A 13819-nucleotide genomic window follows, 5' to 3' on the forward strand; every position below is an offset into this window, starting at 1 on the left:
TCCTAACGCTTTTAATTACTTTTAAAAACTAGTTAGTAATTAAAAAGATAACAATTTGTGGAATAAAAAGTATAATAAATTAAACACTTTTTGTTTCATTTTATTATTTGTAATCATATCTCTTTCTTTCTATGTTTTATTTTTGATCGTTAATCAGAATTCTATCAGTTACTCTTTATAAGAATTTATATTCTTATAAAGAGTAACGACGAAGAGTAACTGACGAATATGGACTATCGCTGCTTGTGAAGACAGTGTAGACTGTGGTCTATCACGAAGTATATGACATTTGTTTTGTCACGTTTGAAGTATTTGCAGTTCACGTTTAAGAAAATTTCTTACTTCTGCTGACATATTCGTACAACAGATAAATAAAAATTTCAAATGTTGAAAACTGAAAATGTAAAAAAATGATATTTAAATTAAAAAACGAACCTTCATAATATATTAATGAATGTAACAGTTGTAAATGTCCCACTACTGGACCTTTATATATATATATATATATATATATATATATATATATATATATATATATATATATATATATATATATATATATATATATATATATATTTTATTTAATATACAACATCCACGGGCTCACAGTTGCCCGTGCCTTTTTTTACATTTTATTTTTATAAATTGTGGCGTTATTTTATATTTTGACTAAACATCAGCAGATCTTCGCTGGACTTCGCGAGCTTGTCGTCTTCTTGGAAGACGTGACCCACACTAACATTTTTTTATTTTTTTTTCATTTTAAAATAATATATAAATACTTTATGAATTACTGTAATCCAGCGGGCCCTGGTCCGTGCTCGATCAGAGAGAGCACAGCCTCGGCGACTCTGATGTCGCGTTTATGTATAGATGTCTTAAGGCTGTGTTTGGGCCTTTATATTTAAAAGGAACGCTCGGAGCACGCTATTAAAGAGGCGTTCTAACCACTGGGCAATCTCGGCCCAGTGGTTAGAACGCGTGCATCTTAAACGATGATTTCGGGTTTAAACCCAGACAAGCACCACTGAATTTGTGTTTATAATTCATCTCGTGCTCAGCGGTGAAGGAAAACATCATGAGGAAACCTGCATGTGTCTAATTTCAACCAAATTCTGACACAAGTGTATTCCACCAACCCGCATTGGAGCATCGTGGTGGAATAAGCTTCAAACCTTCTCCTCAAAGGGAGAGTAGCAGCCCAGCAGTGGGAAATTTACAGGCTACTAATGTAATGTAAAAAAAGTAATACTAAGAATAGTACAGGACGCAGGCAGGTCACATGACATGAACACAAGATTTCAAAAAAATAATAATGTGGAAATTTTAATTATACTTTCTCGGATCCTTTGTATGTAAATCATGTGTGTTACCTGTGTTTTTGGTATGTTATTAATAATGAAAGTAATAACGTCTTCCCTTTAGCGCTTTCTTTAAGAAGAACAATAAAGAAAAATGTAAAAGTTCTGCAAATAATAATTCTATAAATTATTCCTATTATTTAGAAGAACTTTCACCATTAAGGACGAGATACATTTAAATTAAATTGCTTACTCAAATTTGAAGCTTCAAGTAATACGTACACGTTAATTCTTTGAGCCACCTCTCAAAATATTAAGTACCTGATGAAAAGTTAAACGAACATTTCTAATTCGTTCCATGTTTACTTTGCAAATGCGTCCGTCAAAGAAGAGGATACAATGATGTTGGCAGATTTACATTTAGGTTTGTCAATGTTCCTCACGCTAACATTCTATTTACACAACAAGTTACGTGAGTCGTGTGCGCACTTTATTTTCTTAACAAGATGGAACCGGCACGATTAGATTGTTTCCATATGATAAATATAAATTTTAGTGGGTTCTGTACCCATTGTGAATTATTATCAGTATGTGGTGAAGCTGTATTTTCTCGGAAACATACATCATTACATTTACATATATACGGCATTTATAACATGTTTAATCCTTATTGTAAAACAAAATATTTAGGAGGTACATATAGAAGGAATCGGCGTGGCAGTACTGAAAACTGGATAACGTGTATATATTGACTGATCATATAAACCCTACAGTACACACTATGCTTTGTACTGATGCCTTTCTCAAACGTTTAAAATATTTTTGTGTAGTGTTTAATGAAATGATTTGTGAGACTATATGAAAAAATAATAATTTTAAAACATCGATTTCGAATTCGATCGATTTAAAACATTTTTATAGCTCAGAAAATCGCAAATTTGCATACTCATAACTAATTGTAATAAAAAATAAGATGACAATTATAGTTTTTTCGTTTCTGCCTGTTAAAAATAAATTCAAAAAACGTTCTAATCCTTTTTATTGGTACAGAATGCACTTTCAATTTACATTTATTGTATTTTAAAAGTCCATAATTTGCATCTAAACATAAATAAACATATTTTCCAAAGTACATATTAAAACAAATCATTGGATTGTTGCGATGTAAAGTAATAATATGCTATAACCAATAATATTGCTAATGGACATCCGTTTAAATTTACGTGATGTAACTTCACACAACAATAGCTTGTCTGGTACATCGCTTTATAGTGGAACATTTTACATTTCTATAATGGGTAAAGTTGACACGCTCAATTATACTGGCTTAAATTGGTTGTTCAAATTGAGTTTGCTGTAGTTGCAATACATCTCATAAAAACTTCACCTTTTAATGGCAAATTATTTCTTGTCGTCAAAGTGTCAGCGGTCAAACGTGCCAATAAACGAGTTATGATACGTTATTGCACGCATTCCCCCTAATGGAATATAATATCACTCAACTCGTCAACGATACAATAATATAAGTCATACGTATAGAGAGCGTAACCTTTCACGGTGATCTGCGAGTCGGGGCGGGCAGGCGCGAGCTTTCAGAGCCCCCGCCATCGCGGGCGGGCGGCGCGAGCGCATCCCCGTAAGTCAGTCCCTTCGCGACGCTCCTCGCGGCAACATGTCTCCCGTGTGGATCGTGCTCGCTTTACTCCCAATCCTCGGTAAGTTTAAAACAAGAAAAGTGAAAATATTATATAGTGAATGTGACCTACGTGCTGATTAGCTGGGACGTGTTTTACACTAAAAAGTGCATAAAACACTTTTGAGTGTTTTATTTATTTTAGTGTTCCGGTATAATAGTGAGGAAATAGGTAATTGTGTTAGTGTGGTTGCGCGCGTGCGCATCTGATTATTCATTAGTGCAGGATGTCCGGGCGCGTGGGAAATTAATTATAAGACAGGAAATCATTGTCTTTTTCCATAGTTAGACATTCATAGTCATTATTTAAAAATATAATTTATAGATAGTCATTATTTAAAAAAATCGTAAATTTTAAATATATTAAAATTTACGATTTAAAACTTGACAAATTGTCTTATAATCCGAAAACTGTATGGTCACAGCGAATCCTATATTCGTTTCAAATATTATCGACTTATTAGAAAATGTATTAAATAGATGTACTAGTATTTAAGCCGTATGATGATAAGAAAAAATAATACTTTAAACTAAGATATATATTATATTATCTCTTTTACATTTTTAGAAATTTAGAGAAAGTACTTAAAGAATTAATTTATACTAATATGCTATAATATTAGTATTTACATATTTGAATATCATCTTTACAGTTACTTAGTTAAGCTTTATTATATTTCCATCAAATAACCATCGCAAATTAGTTGAAAAATGATGCGCCGTGATATTCGTATCCCCCTTTGGTAAGATTATGTCGTGAAGATGTCATTAAGTGACGCTCATCCGAGTCGAGTATTACTGTAGCAAACAAAGATAAGACTTATAGCATACAGTTTCATTCCTTGCTACAGAAATTTAGGCTTTAATATCACATGAACAAAGGTAAAATACTTATGCAACTTTTCCCTGAGTGGTACAGGGTACACTGCATCTGCACACGACTGTGAGAGGTTCATCATTGCAAGCGCCTTAGTTGCGCAACTGTAATGCACTTTCCATTCGACCGTAGGCCGCTAGGCGCAAACTATCGCACGTCGCGATAATCGATTCCTCCGATTTACATAAGTGGTTTTCTCACGACTCCCCTGACTAAGAACCAGGGTGCCGTGACGGCCGGAGAACGGATGCGTTCCAAGGTTTCTGATGCGCAGTCGAAACAATGTACGCCACACTTAAACAATATACCTATGTCTTATATCTATATTTTCAAACTGTATGTATACTTTATAAGAAGAATATTATTAAGTTTTCAGAATCACGTTACCATTAAAAAGTAGAACTTAATATTAAATATAATTTTAAATAATAATTATTCACATTGTTTATACAAAAAAAAAAATGAACACTTAATATTTTCACTAAATGTTACAAAAGCGTAAGATACATTTCAAATAGAGATTTAATTTTTACGTACGCATGTTAAAAAACGTTAATTTAAAATCTCATACGCAAAACAAATACATAAAGCTCCAAAACCAACACTTCACTTTAAAATGTGTCGAAACGATAACAAATTACTTGTGTGGTCATCAAAGCGTGAGAAAACTTGTTACGTGAATAGAAAAAGAAAGTGCCATTGAGTTTATTGCAACGTCCGTGAAATATGTGCACAGTGTACTATCGATTGTATTGACATGTACGTTTGAAAACGAATTGTTCTCATTGTAGTCCCCGCTGACTACTTGCTGAGTCATCACAACAATTGATTATGTCATTACTCTTTAAAGTTGTGACCTGTGACTCGCAAGAAAGAATAAATTAGCATAATTTAGGTTATGTAAATGTAAATGTTGTAAATGTTCCGTATACTATTATTGTAATAAAAATGGTAAATTTTAAATTAAATTATAGAATAATGAAAATCGTTAATTATAAATAGAATTAAAATAAATTAAACAATCAGTATGTAAACGTAATTACTGTTTCCGTATAATTTCTTATTGCTAGCGGAAGCTAATACTTCCAACAATACATGCTAAGCAATGATACAGCATATAATTAAACAATTAGTTAAAATTACTTATCGTCATAAATAATTGTTATAATTGGATGACGAATCGAATATCATATAATCATGAAGCCGAATTCGATTAATAATTAAAGTTTATTTTTCTTCACTTATTCTGTATCTTTTTGTAAAAAAGATTAATTTAAAAATAGAACTAAATTGTCATATCAATTAAGATTTTGAAATTTCATTATAAAATACCATAGGGAATTTGTGTCATCTAGTCGGCGACCTTTCAAAGAGGAGCACCTTACTTGAGCGAGTATTACGCAACGTGAGTATCACCCCCACTCTGCACGCATGGGAACCTCGCTTAACCTCCGACTCGCCATGCAAACATTCACCGGGTTATGTACATGATGCAACTAACTCGAATTGACCACGATTATCGTGCAAAAAATTATATTTCGATAGCCATAAACGCGTCTCCAATGTCAAATATTATAAACACGATATATATATTTTTTATTATATTGCGAAGTCATTTAATCTGTATTTGTCAATAAAGCTTGCAAAATATCTGTAGATATAGATCACGGCATACGACATTGATGTTTTATTTATAGCTATTCAGGTACTAATTAACTTAAGTAATTTCATTGACAAAATCTAAAGAAACCGTATAAGAAACACAGTAAGGTAAGGCAAACTGAGAACCGTGTGAACGCAGTATTGTGATAACTATTTAGCAACTGTTGCTTTGAACACACCGAAAGCCTAATACCATTTAACTGTCAATAAAATTTATAGCTTTGTCAAAACTCACTTAACTAGTTTTGTATTGGAGGTAGGTACATCAAAACAATAAAATATTTTTTTGCAGTTATGATTTTAATAGAGTGGCAAGTTTCATACAAAAAACCTATTACATTCATTAGTTATTTACTTTTATAATTAAATTATAAAAAAGGTGTAAACATGAGCAAATGGATTTTATTTGATTACATTTTGTCTGTCCATTCAGCGGTGCACGTGTATGTTTCATGCTCGTGACATACATAAACACGTACATCTTATTAACTAAATTACTGTACACTTTACCATGTTAGTTGCCTTTTTTGTCGCTAAGTCGCATCAGCATAAATAAACTGACAAGAAATCACTAGTATAATAATTTCACTATTAGGTGTTGAGATCAGCGCGTTCAAAACACTAACTCTAATACCAAAATATATATACCGAATTATTGTTTAACATACACATATAAACAACTATTATAATACAATCAGTGTCATACTATTGACCTATTCGCCCGTAGCCAGCCAGTCTATCGTACCTACTAGAACGTCATACACGCTTCCAAACACCGTCATTAGTATATCCGACTTAATACATTGTAATTTATTTAAATAAACAAAATAGAGCTAATTTTGCATAAAAATACATCTTTAGTTATAATCTTTATTTATATAGCGATATAATTTCGAGAAAAACCTTAAGTAGTGTCTACGATCCAACTTATTCTTGGACACCTCAGGTCAGCGAGGTGAACAGAAAAATGCTAGTTGCAATTGGCTCTATACGAAGTTTATGTAACCTCTTACTGATTTCCAGTTAGATTGTGCGCACACAAACTATCTTTCTAACGGTTCTATATAATCAGAAGTCAGTCATCTCTATCGTATATAAGACAAATCAATTAAGTCTGAGCGAGTTCTTAATTTCTGCAATTAGTTAATATTTAACTCTCTCTTCAAGTATATTTCGTCTCTACGCAAAAAGCTCAAACCCCAATCCGATTTCACAGAAGTACTTACGTTATTTATAACCCTTTATGTATCTAATAATAAAGCACCCCCCTTTACACTAAACCTTTTTATATGTATCATCTTTACTACAAGATAACCTCAACCTGTCACTATTTTGTTTGATAGTCGCATCTAGGATATCATTTGTGTCATTTTATACACATATATATGTTTAGTGATGATATTTATTATACAGTCTTGTTTATTCAATTATTCCACTCTTAAAGCTCCTATCGGCTTATTTTTTACTATGTGATGATCTTTAAATAAAATTGGTAGGCTGTAAGAGACTAAACTTTGTACTAATATTTTCTGTGAACCTTGTTTTTACCTTTTCTCGTATTACGATATTTATTTTGTATGGTTTTACTCTACAAAGTTTTGATAAATATCGCGGTAAAATTTCGAAACTAACTTTATTTTTTATTCCAATAAAATAATTAGCTGTATGTCACTAAATACAAAAGGTTTAAAAAAAATTAATAACACTGTATTTTAAACGAAATTGAGTGCAATCATTTGAAAACACGACACACTAGTAGTTATAGGTTAAATTTTCATATCAGTGTGATATAAAAACCTTAACAAATTAGTGTTTTTCTGAATTTACTGTGCAATTACTCCTTTACACAACACTACAATTAACTACAATAGCAAATAATACATTAACTTCTTTAAAAATATTTGACCAAATAAAAAAAAAAAGTTGTTATTACTAAAAAAGCATTTGTATAATAATGTATAACTTTTCAGTAGTTTATTATAATTTGTAGAATAATTTGAATAATTTGACGAGATAAAATTAAATTATTTCGTTATTCTTACTTACCTTAGCCGGGTAAGCATCTTGTACCTTAACGGTTTTGATCACGTAATCGACCTCAATGCAAGATGGTAACGGACCATTTGACCTATGAGTTATGTTTTTAACTAACATTCTATTTTAACAGAATATTTAGTTGAAGAATATATTTGGTTGGTATTTCATATATTATAATCTATAGATATACTAATTAAACACTGACACTGGCTGAGTTATATTCAGGTAATCGTTGCGATTATTAAATATTATTCAATTATTAACTTTGAAATCCATCCAAAATGATATTTTTTTTTTTTTAATAAAGTAGTACTATCTTTCTTTTCTTATAGTATTGGCCACCACATGATGGTAAGTGGTCACCACCGCCCATAGACCATAGCGCTGCAAAAAATATTAACCATTTCTTCAATCAATGCGCCTTAGGAACTATGATGTTATGTCCCTTGTGCCTGTAGTTCCACTGGCTCACTCATCCATCCTACCACCAAGTAAGCCAACTATGTGTATTTGCGTTTTATAATTTAAGTGACGTGATTGTCGTTAGGAATTAAAACCAAAAATAACGGAAAAACAATTAACATACGTACTCTTTAATATAATTTATGTGAGTCGTATGATTAATTAAAGTTTTATTTATATTTTATATTTTACAGGGGGAGCTCAAAGATTCAATTGCCGGGGGCGTATTCTAGGCGCTTACTATGCTGATGCGAAATCTGGATGTAAGGCGTTTCACGTTTGTGTGAGAGTCGCTGGAGGTGGAGTTAGAGACTTCAGGTTCTTCTGTCCCCCCGGTACATTGTTCCATCAGGAGGCTCAGACGTGTACTGACTGGGGAGACGATGATGCCCTAGCTTGCCCTGCAGACATCTACGATGGTCAGTTCGATCTCTACAAGATCGGATCTGGTGAGATAGCTTTGCAACTAACAAAACTTACAAATTCTTGAAGCTTCCATTTTAAATGAACTTGAACCAAGTTTGTACTGCAGTAGATTATTTTAATATGTGATGAATTACTTATTTAGTTTGACTTTCAGTACTTAGCTAACAGCGGTGACTCTGGAAATGTCATTACGGCAAATAGTATTAAATTTCTTAAAAACAAAATTTACATTGCTTCGAACGAGACATATGTCAATTTATTGTTGTTTATTATTATTTTTCTGTTTGGAAACAACTCCTGAAATGGATTGTGAAACACGCAATATCCTATTTACTAGGACGACAAATACACCTACTCATTTGATAGGTTTTAAGAGAATAATGTTTTAAAACTCTCTTCAAAGTTCAAGCGTGGAAAGGAGATGGCGCAGACGAAATAAATTGTGAGGTTATTTTAATTGCCATTGCATAACTTAAAAAAAAATTATTAAACACAATTAACAGAAGCTTTCAAAACTGCAAATATAACTGAAAAAAATAAACAGTAGTAAATCATTATAGTCTGGTATATTTCATAGAAATGAAATTAATAACATAAAAGCTTTTGTTGAACGCTTACGAGGTTATGCTTATGCAATTATAAGACAAGTAGTTTGATAGACACGTTCTCTATTAATCTATAAAATTAAATTAACCTATATTTTGTAATACATAATTAATAACGTTATTTGATACAGGATTTGACACAAAGAAAGTGCCGTCTTCTGGAAACCGGGAAGAAGAACCTGAATTTGGACTTCAAAAGGCAGAAACCGGTGACCGTCGCCTGTCACAAAACTCCGATCTAAGGGCAGCACACTCATCGGATTTCTTTACCGGACAACGTGACCGTGGTCGGGATGAATCCGCTACTCAAACTCAGCCCCCAATATCGAGTCCAACCACACGGCAATCATTTAGAAGAGCGACTACATCGCGTGTGACATTTACAACAACTCCACACACAACCACTCCACCACCTCCACCAAAACCGTCAAACCCCTCTCAATATGACCATTCTAAAAGAAAACTTGTAAGAAAACGACCCGTTCATACACCGACTCCCCCTCCTACTACGTCATTCCAAAATACCTTCCCTCCGCAAACTTACTCGGAATCACCACAACAAAATTTCAATCGTAGAAATCCGCCTCAAAACAAACAAAGTTCTACCACAGTTAACATACCTGCACAATATAAAGACGAGTACGTAGAAGTGAGCAAGGTGACTCCGAAACAAAACATTAATAGATACTACCCTAATAGCCCGACACCTACACCTTTTTCAAAGGCAACACAAGCACCAGCCGTTTATAAAAAAGAGAACCCTGTTGAATTGTACAACTACAATGGTCAATCAACACCAGGTTTAAGCAAAAACAATGATAATAGGCCTTTTAAACTTAAAAATAGTTTCAATGTACAAGCTGACGTTCCTAAAGATGACTTTGCTCGAATTAGAAATTTCAATGGCAATAACAATAGAGTTAATCCTACATCTACCGTTGACTATAATATAATTCGCGGTACAAGTACGCCAGCATACAAAAATATTAATAGCGTTTCGTACGATTCTGAGAAAAACAACTTCGGTCCATTTCTCGGTCCTAAACAAAGCCATTTTAATAATCCCACTTCAACGTCTCCTACTACCACTTATTATACCACTACCCGTGTTGATCCACCCGCAAATTTAAACACAGTTGCCTATAATACAAATATCGGTTTTAATACACAATCTTCAAACTATGCAGAAAGTAATGAAGATGACGGACAATATCGACCACCCCAAGGTGAGGACGACGGTCAGTACAGGCCAGAACTCTATGAAAGAGATTCCGAATTACTTTCAGGAGCACACTCATTAAACATAGCGGCAAGCGGCAATAGGTTACCAGAAGATCAAAAACAAAATAAGATACAGTCACAAAAGTCATTTAATAAAATATCAGCACCTCGACCATTCAGACCTGCACCAACTCCAAGCTCATCTTCACCAGTAACTGAATTCTACTCGACTACTGTTAGATTGCAAACAGAACCGCCAACACAACGAACCTTTGATTATTATCAAACGTACACAACCACCTCTCGACCGTACGAAGCACCCTCTGCACAAGCATTTACCTTTGGTCCTCCAGCTAAACAAACTACATTATCGGCACCCAAAGCTACTGAACGCTACCAGTCTAGGGAAACTGCTCCGCCTACATCACCTCCCTCATCCTATGTATCGAAATCCACTCGACCACCATATTACGCAAAACCGAGCAATAAAAAAGAAGATAACAGTTACGACTACGCGTATTACGATTCTGACCCAGGATTTTCAGAATATGACCACATAGAAGAGTTCGGTAGAACTAAAACTAGAGTATAAAGTGTACATTAGTTTCTTCCACTGCCATTACGTTAGTTGCCTCTTTAGATTCCAACTCTATTATTCCAATTATAAAGTAATTCTATACTACACTACATTTAATAACATAATTAATAGCAAAAGGATTTTCCTTTATTTAATCAAATATTTAATATATTAAGAAACAAAAAATGATATGTAGATTGTTATTAACTTTTTATGATACTGACGGTAATAGTGATAAGTTAGCAGATTAAAATCCATTTCCATTCTTATCTAAAGAGGCTTTTCGATTGTAATGTTATCTTAAATTATTTTGTGATATTTTCGTGGATGTTTGTATTTCTATAGATTATAATTAGGGTAAGATTAATAATAAATAGCTAAGGTATCTTTTCAAATAGTCAAAAATATTTATTTTGGTTTCAAATTCTACTGCTCTCTGGTTTCTATACAAAAAAAAAAATCATAAATAAAAGTAGATATATTTTCTCGAAAAATATATTTTACTTATTTATTGTATCTTGCGAAAGAGGAAAGCCGGGCAGAAGAAGTAATTCTAATATTATGACTTATAATGACTTATTCAATTATTTTCCTTAGGATATGCATTATTTATCGTACATCGCTGTTTCATATTATGATGTATAACGTATGCCAGTACTATATATTATCATTTAATATATTAAAATAAAACTTATTTTCTTGCTTTTTCAAAAACTTAACTGGAAATTGTAAAATATATCATTGTAAATAAAGTATTCGTAAAACTATATCTTGTGTTATTTGTAATTACAATATATAATTGTATATTTCCTACAGTAGGCTCGCTATTGTTTAATGAATCACATTTTTTTAAGGATTAGTAACAGTAATTTGTTATGTTTAAAAATTTGGGATGTTATTAGTATTATACCTCATCAAAATTATTAACATATAGCCAATTCCAATCGAAGTAGGAATAAAGACAAGCAAACCTTAGATGTATGTATGTAGTTCATGGGATTTGCTAACAGCTATATTGTGCACTACTATAAGTTTATGGTTAATATATATTTATTTAAAATTCAATACTATTACACTTTACTACTTAAATTTTACTTCCATAATCCGATAAAAGTTTCGTCGACGTTCAAAACGCCATTTTTTGGCAAATCCATAGTGAATATCATAGACTAATCAAGCCTCGACCAATGATAACGTGTCAATTATTTAATCTATAATCGGGATAGATTATAGGTAGGTATCCATTTTAAGCGGTTTTTAAAAATAAGACTGTTGTTCTCACTTTGCGATGATTTCCAGAAGCTCTTAAGAGATTTTAAGTGCAACATATAGGAATTATACCATTAAAAAAAACCAAGGCGTGCTGTTATAATTATATTGTACTAGGAGAAGTCGCGGGTTCGTCCGCTCGAGATCCCTAACATTATTTATCCCTTCGAAGAGTAATAAAAGTAGCCTATATACGTCCTTGGAGTCAGCAGCGGCCTTACCCATTGCGAGGCTCCGGGCGGTAGGTCTTTGCGAGGACCCCTGTCCTCGGTGAAAAGTATGTATATGGTTCGAAAGTAGTGTCTGGTTGTTTGGTTTAGGTATTTGTTATGTTTGACGAGTGATGTTTAGGTATTTGTTATGTTTGACGAGTTGACAAATAAATAAAATTTGTGTAATTTTAAAATATTTTATTAGTGGATACATTTTTAAATGGATGTTATTGGCGTCTTCCTTAGACCAAAATCTTTAATTAAAGCATGGGCTGAGAACTATGCGATTAAAAAACCGATCTTCAAGTGTTTTGAGGCGCGATATATTATGTTCTGAATTAATGAATTAGTTAACTAACTTTATTTTAATTTACTGTTATTTTATAACCTTAATAAATAATTCGGGAACAAAAACAAAAGTTTTAAATAAAATATCTATTTTTTGTTCTTCAATTTTGCTTGAGTTTTTGCGCGAGGCCCTTGCAAGAGCGAGGCCCCGGGCGATTGCCCTATTCGCCACCCCCTAAAGCCGCCGCTGCTTGGAGTTCAAGCTTGTTTCAAATTCATCAGTGGTTTAGCCGTGAAGCTTAAGAGATAGTGACTTACTGTGAGTTACTTTTTCATTTTTAATACTAACATCTTACACAATGCAGGTGGATGTTATAGATCGTTCGGGTCGACAAATACCGATTGAATCAGTATTATTTTAGAAGTTTCTTCTTTAAGATAATATAAAATTCGTTTCATTATCGTCTAGCTGCATCGGAATTAGTAGCTATAATTTTAAATCATTAGAAATGCAATGCCATCTAACGTGATTCTTAAGAAATAATATATACCATCTACTCGCCGCCAGATGTCGCATCGTATCATTTTATTTTGTTTTTTCGATTTAAGATGATTAGGTGTTGCACGAGTTTTCTAAATATTAAAAATAAAAAACAACAATAATAAATATCAGTAATTATTTACCTTCACCGCTGTCTTATTCTTACCATCACCCCGAGGTCCAGATATTTTTTTATAGAAACTTTTTTCTATTTTTACACGAATTTCATGTGCTTAATTTATATTCATAATTCATCTCGTGGTAAAAGCAAACATTGGGATGAAATGTGCTTGTGTCTAATTTAAATGAAATCCTGTCACATAATATCAATCAACCAACCCGCATTAGAGCATGACGAGGAAATAAGCTCCAAAGTTTTCCTCTAAGAATCTCAGATTTTCTCAATTTGGAATATTATACGTATTAAGTCCTCAAAGTCCATGTAATTATAATAAACTATTTATAGTAAATTATATAATTCATTATTCATGGATATTATATTCATGGATATTTATAAAAGTTTTACACAATTAATTTAAGAGATGTAATATGGAAGTCAAAATGTAATATCAACTTTATTCGTACTTTTCAAGGAAGGTATATGTATCATCCGAAGATCATCAAAGAATAGCCGAAACGGGGCTGGAT

The 13819-nt window shown here is 32.6% G+C and overlaps 1 protein-coding gene across 2 annotated transcripts; it reads left to right on the top strand.

Moving 5' to 3' along the window:
• Window positions 1-2949: 2949 nt before the first annotated feature.
• On the top strand, window positions 2950-11340 carry LOC125064313 (mucin-2-like). 2 transcript variants are annotated; one of them, XM_047671280.1, is made up of 4 exons: window positions 2950-3016; window positions 8227-8481; window positions 9195-10233; window positions 10486-11340. In XM_047671280.1, the coding sequence occupies exons 1-4, from the start codon at window positions 2974-2976 to the stop codon at window positions 10874-10876; spliced, it is 1728 nt and encodes a 575-aa protein (XP_047527236.1). In that variant the 5' UTR covers window positions 2950-2973; the 3' UTR covers window positions 10877-11340. The 2 variants fall into 2 exon arrangements, with proteins under 2 accessions (XP_047527236.1, XP_047527235.1); XM_047671279.1 differs by having other exon boundaries at window positions 8227-8451; window positions 9195-11340.
• Window positions 11341-13819: the final 2479 nt, after the last annotated feature.

The sequence above is a fragment of the Vanessa atalanta genome, chromosome 5, assembly GCF_905147765.1.
Source record: "Vanessa atalanta chromosome 5, ilVanAtal1.2, whole genome shotgun sequence".
NCBI classification, from domain to species: domain Eukaryota; kingdom Metazoa; phylum Arthropoda; class Insecta; order Lepidoptera; family Nymphalidae; genus Vanessa; species Vanessa atalanta.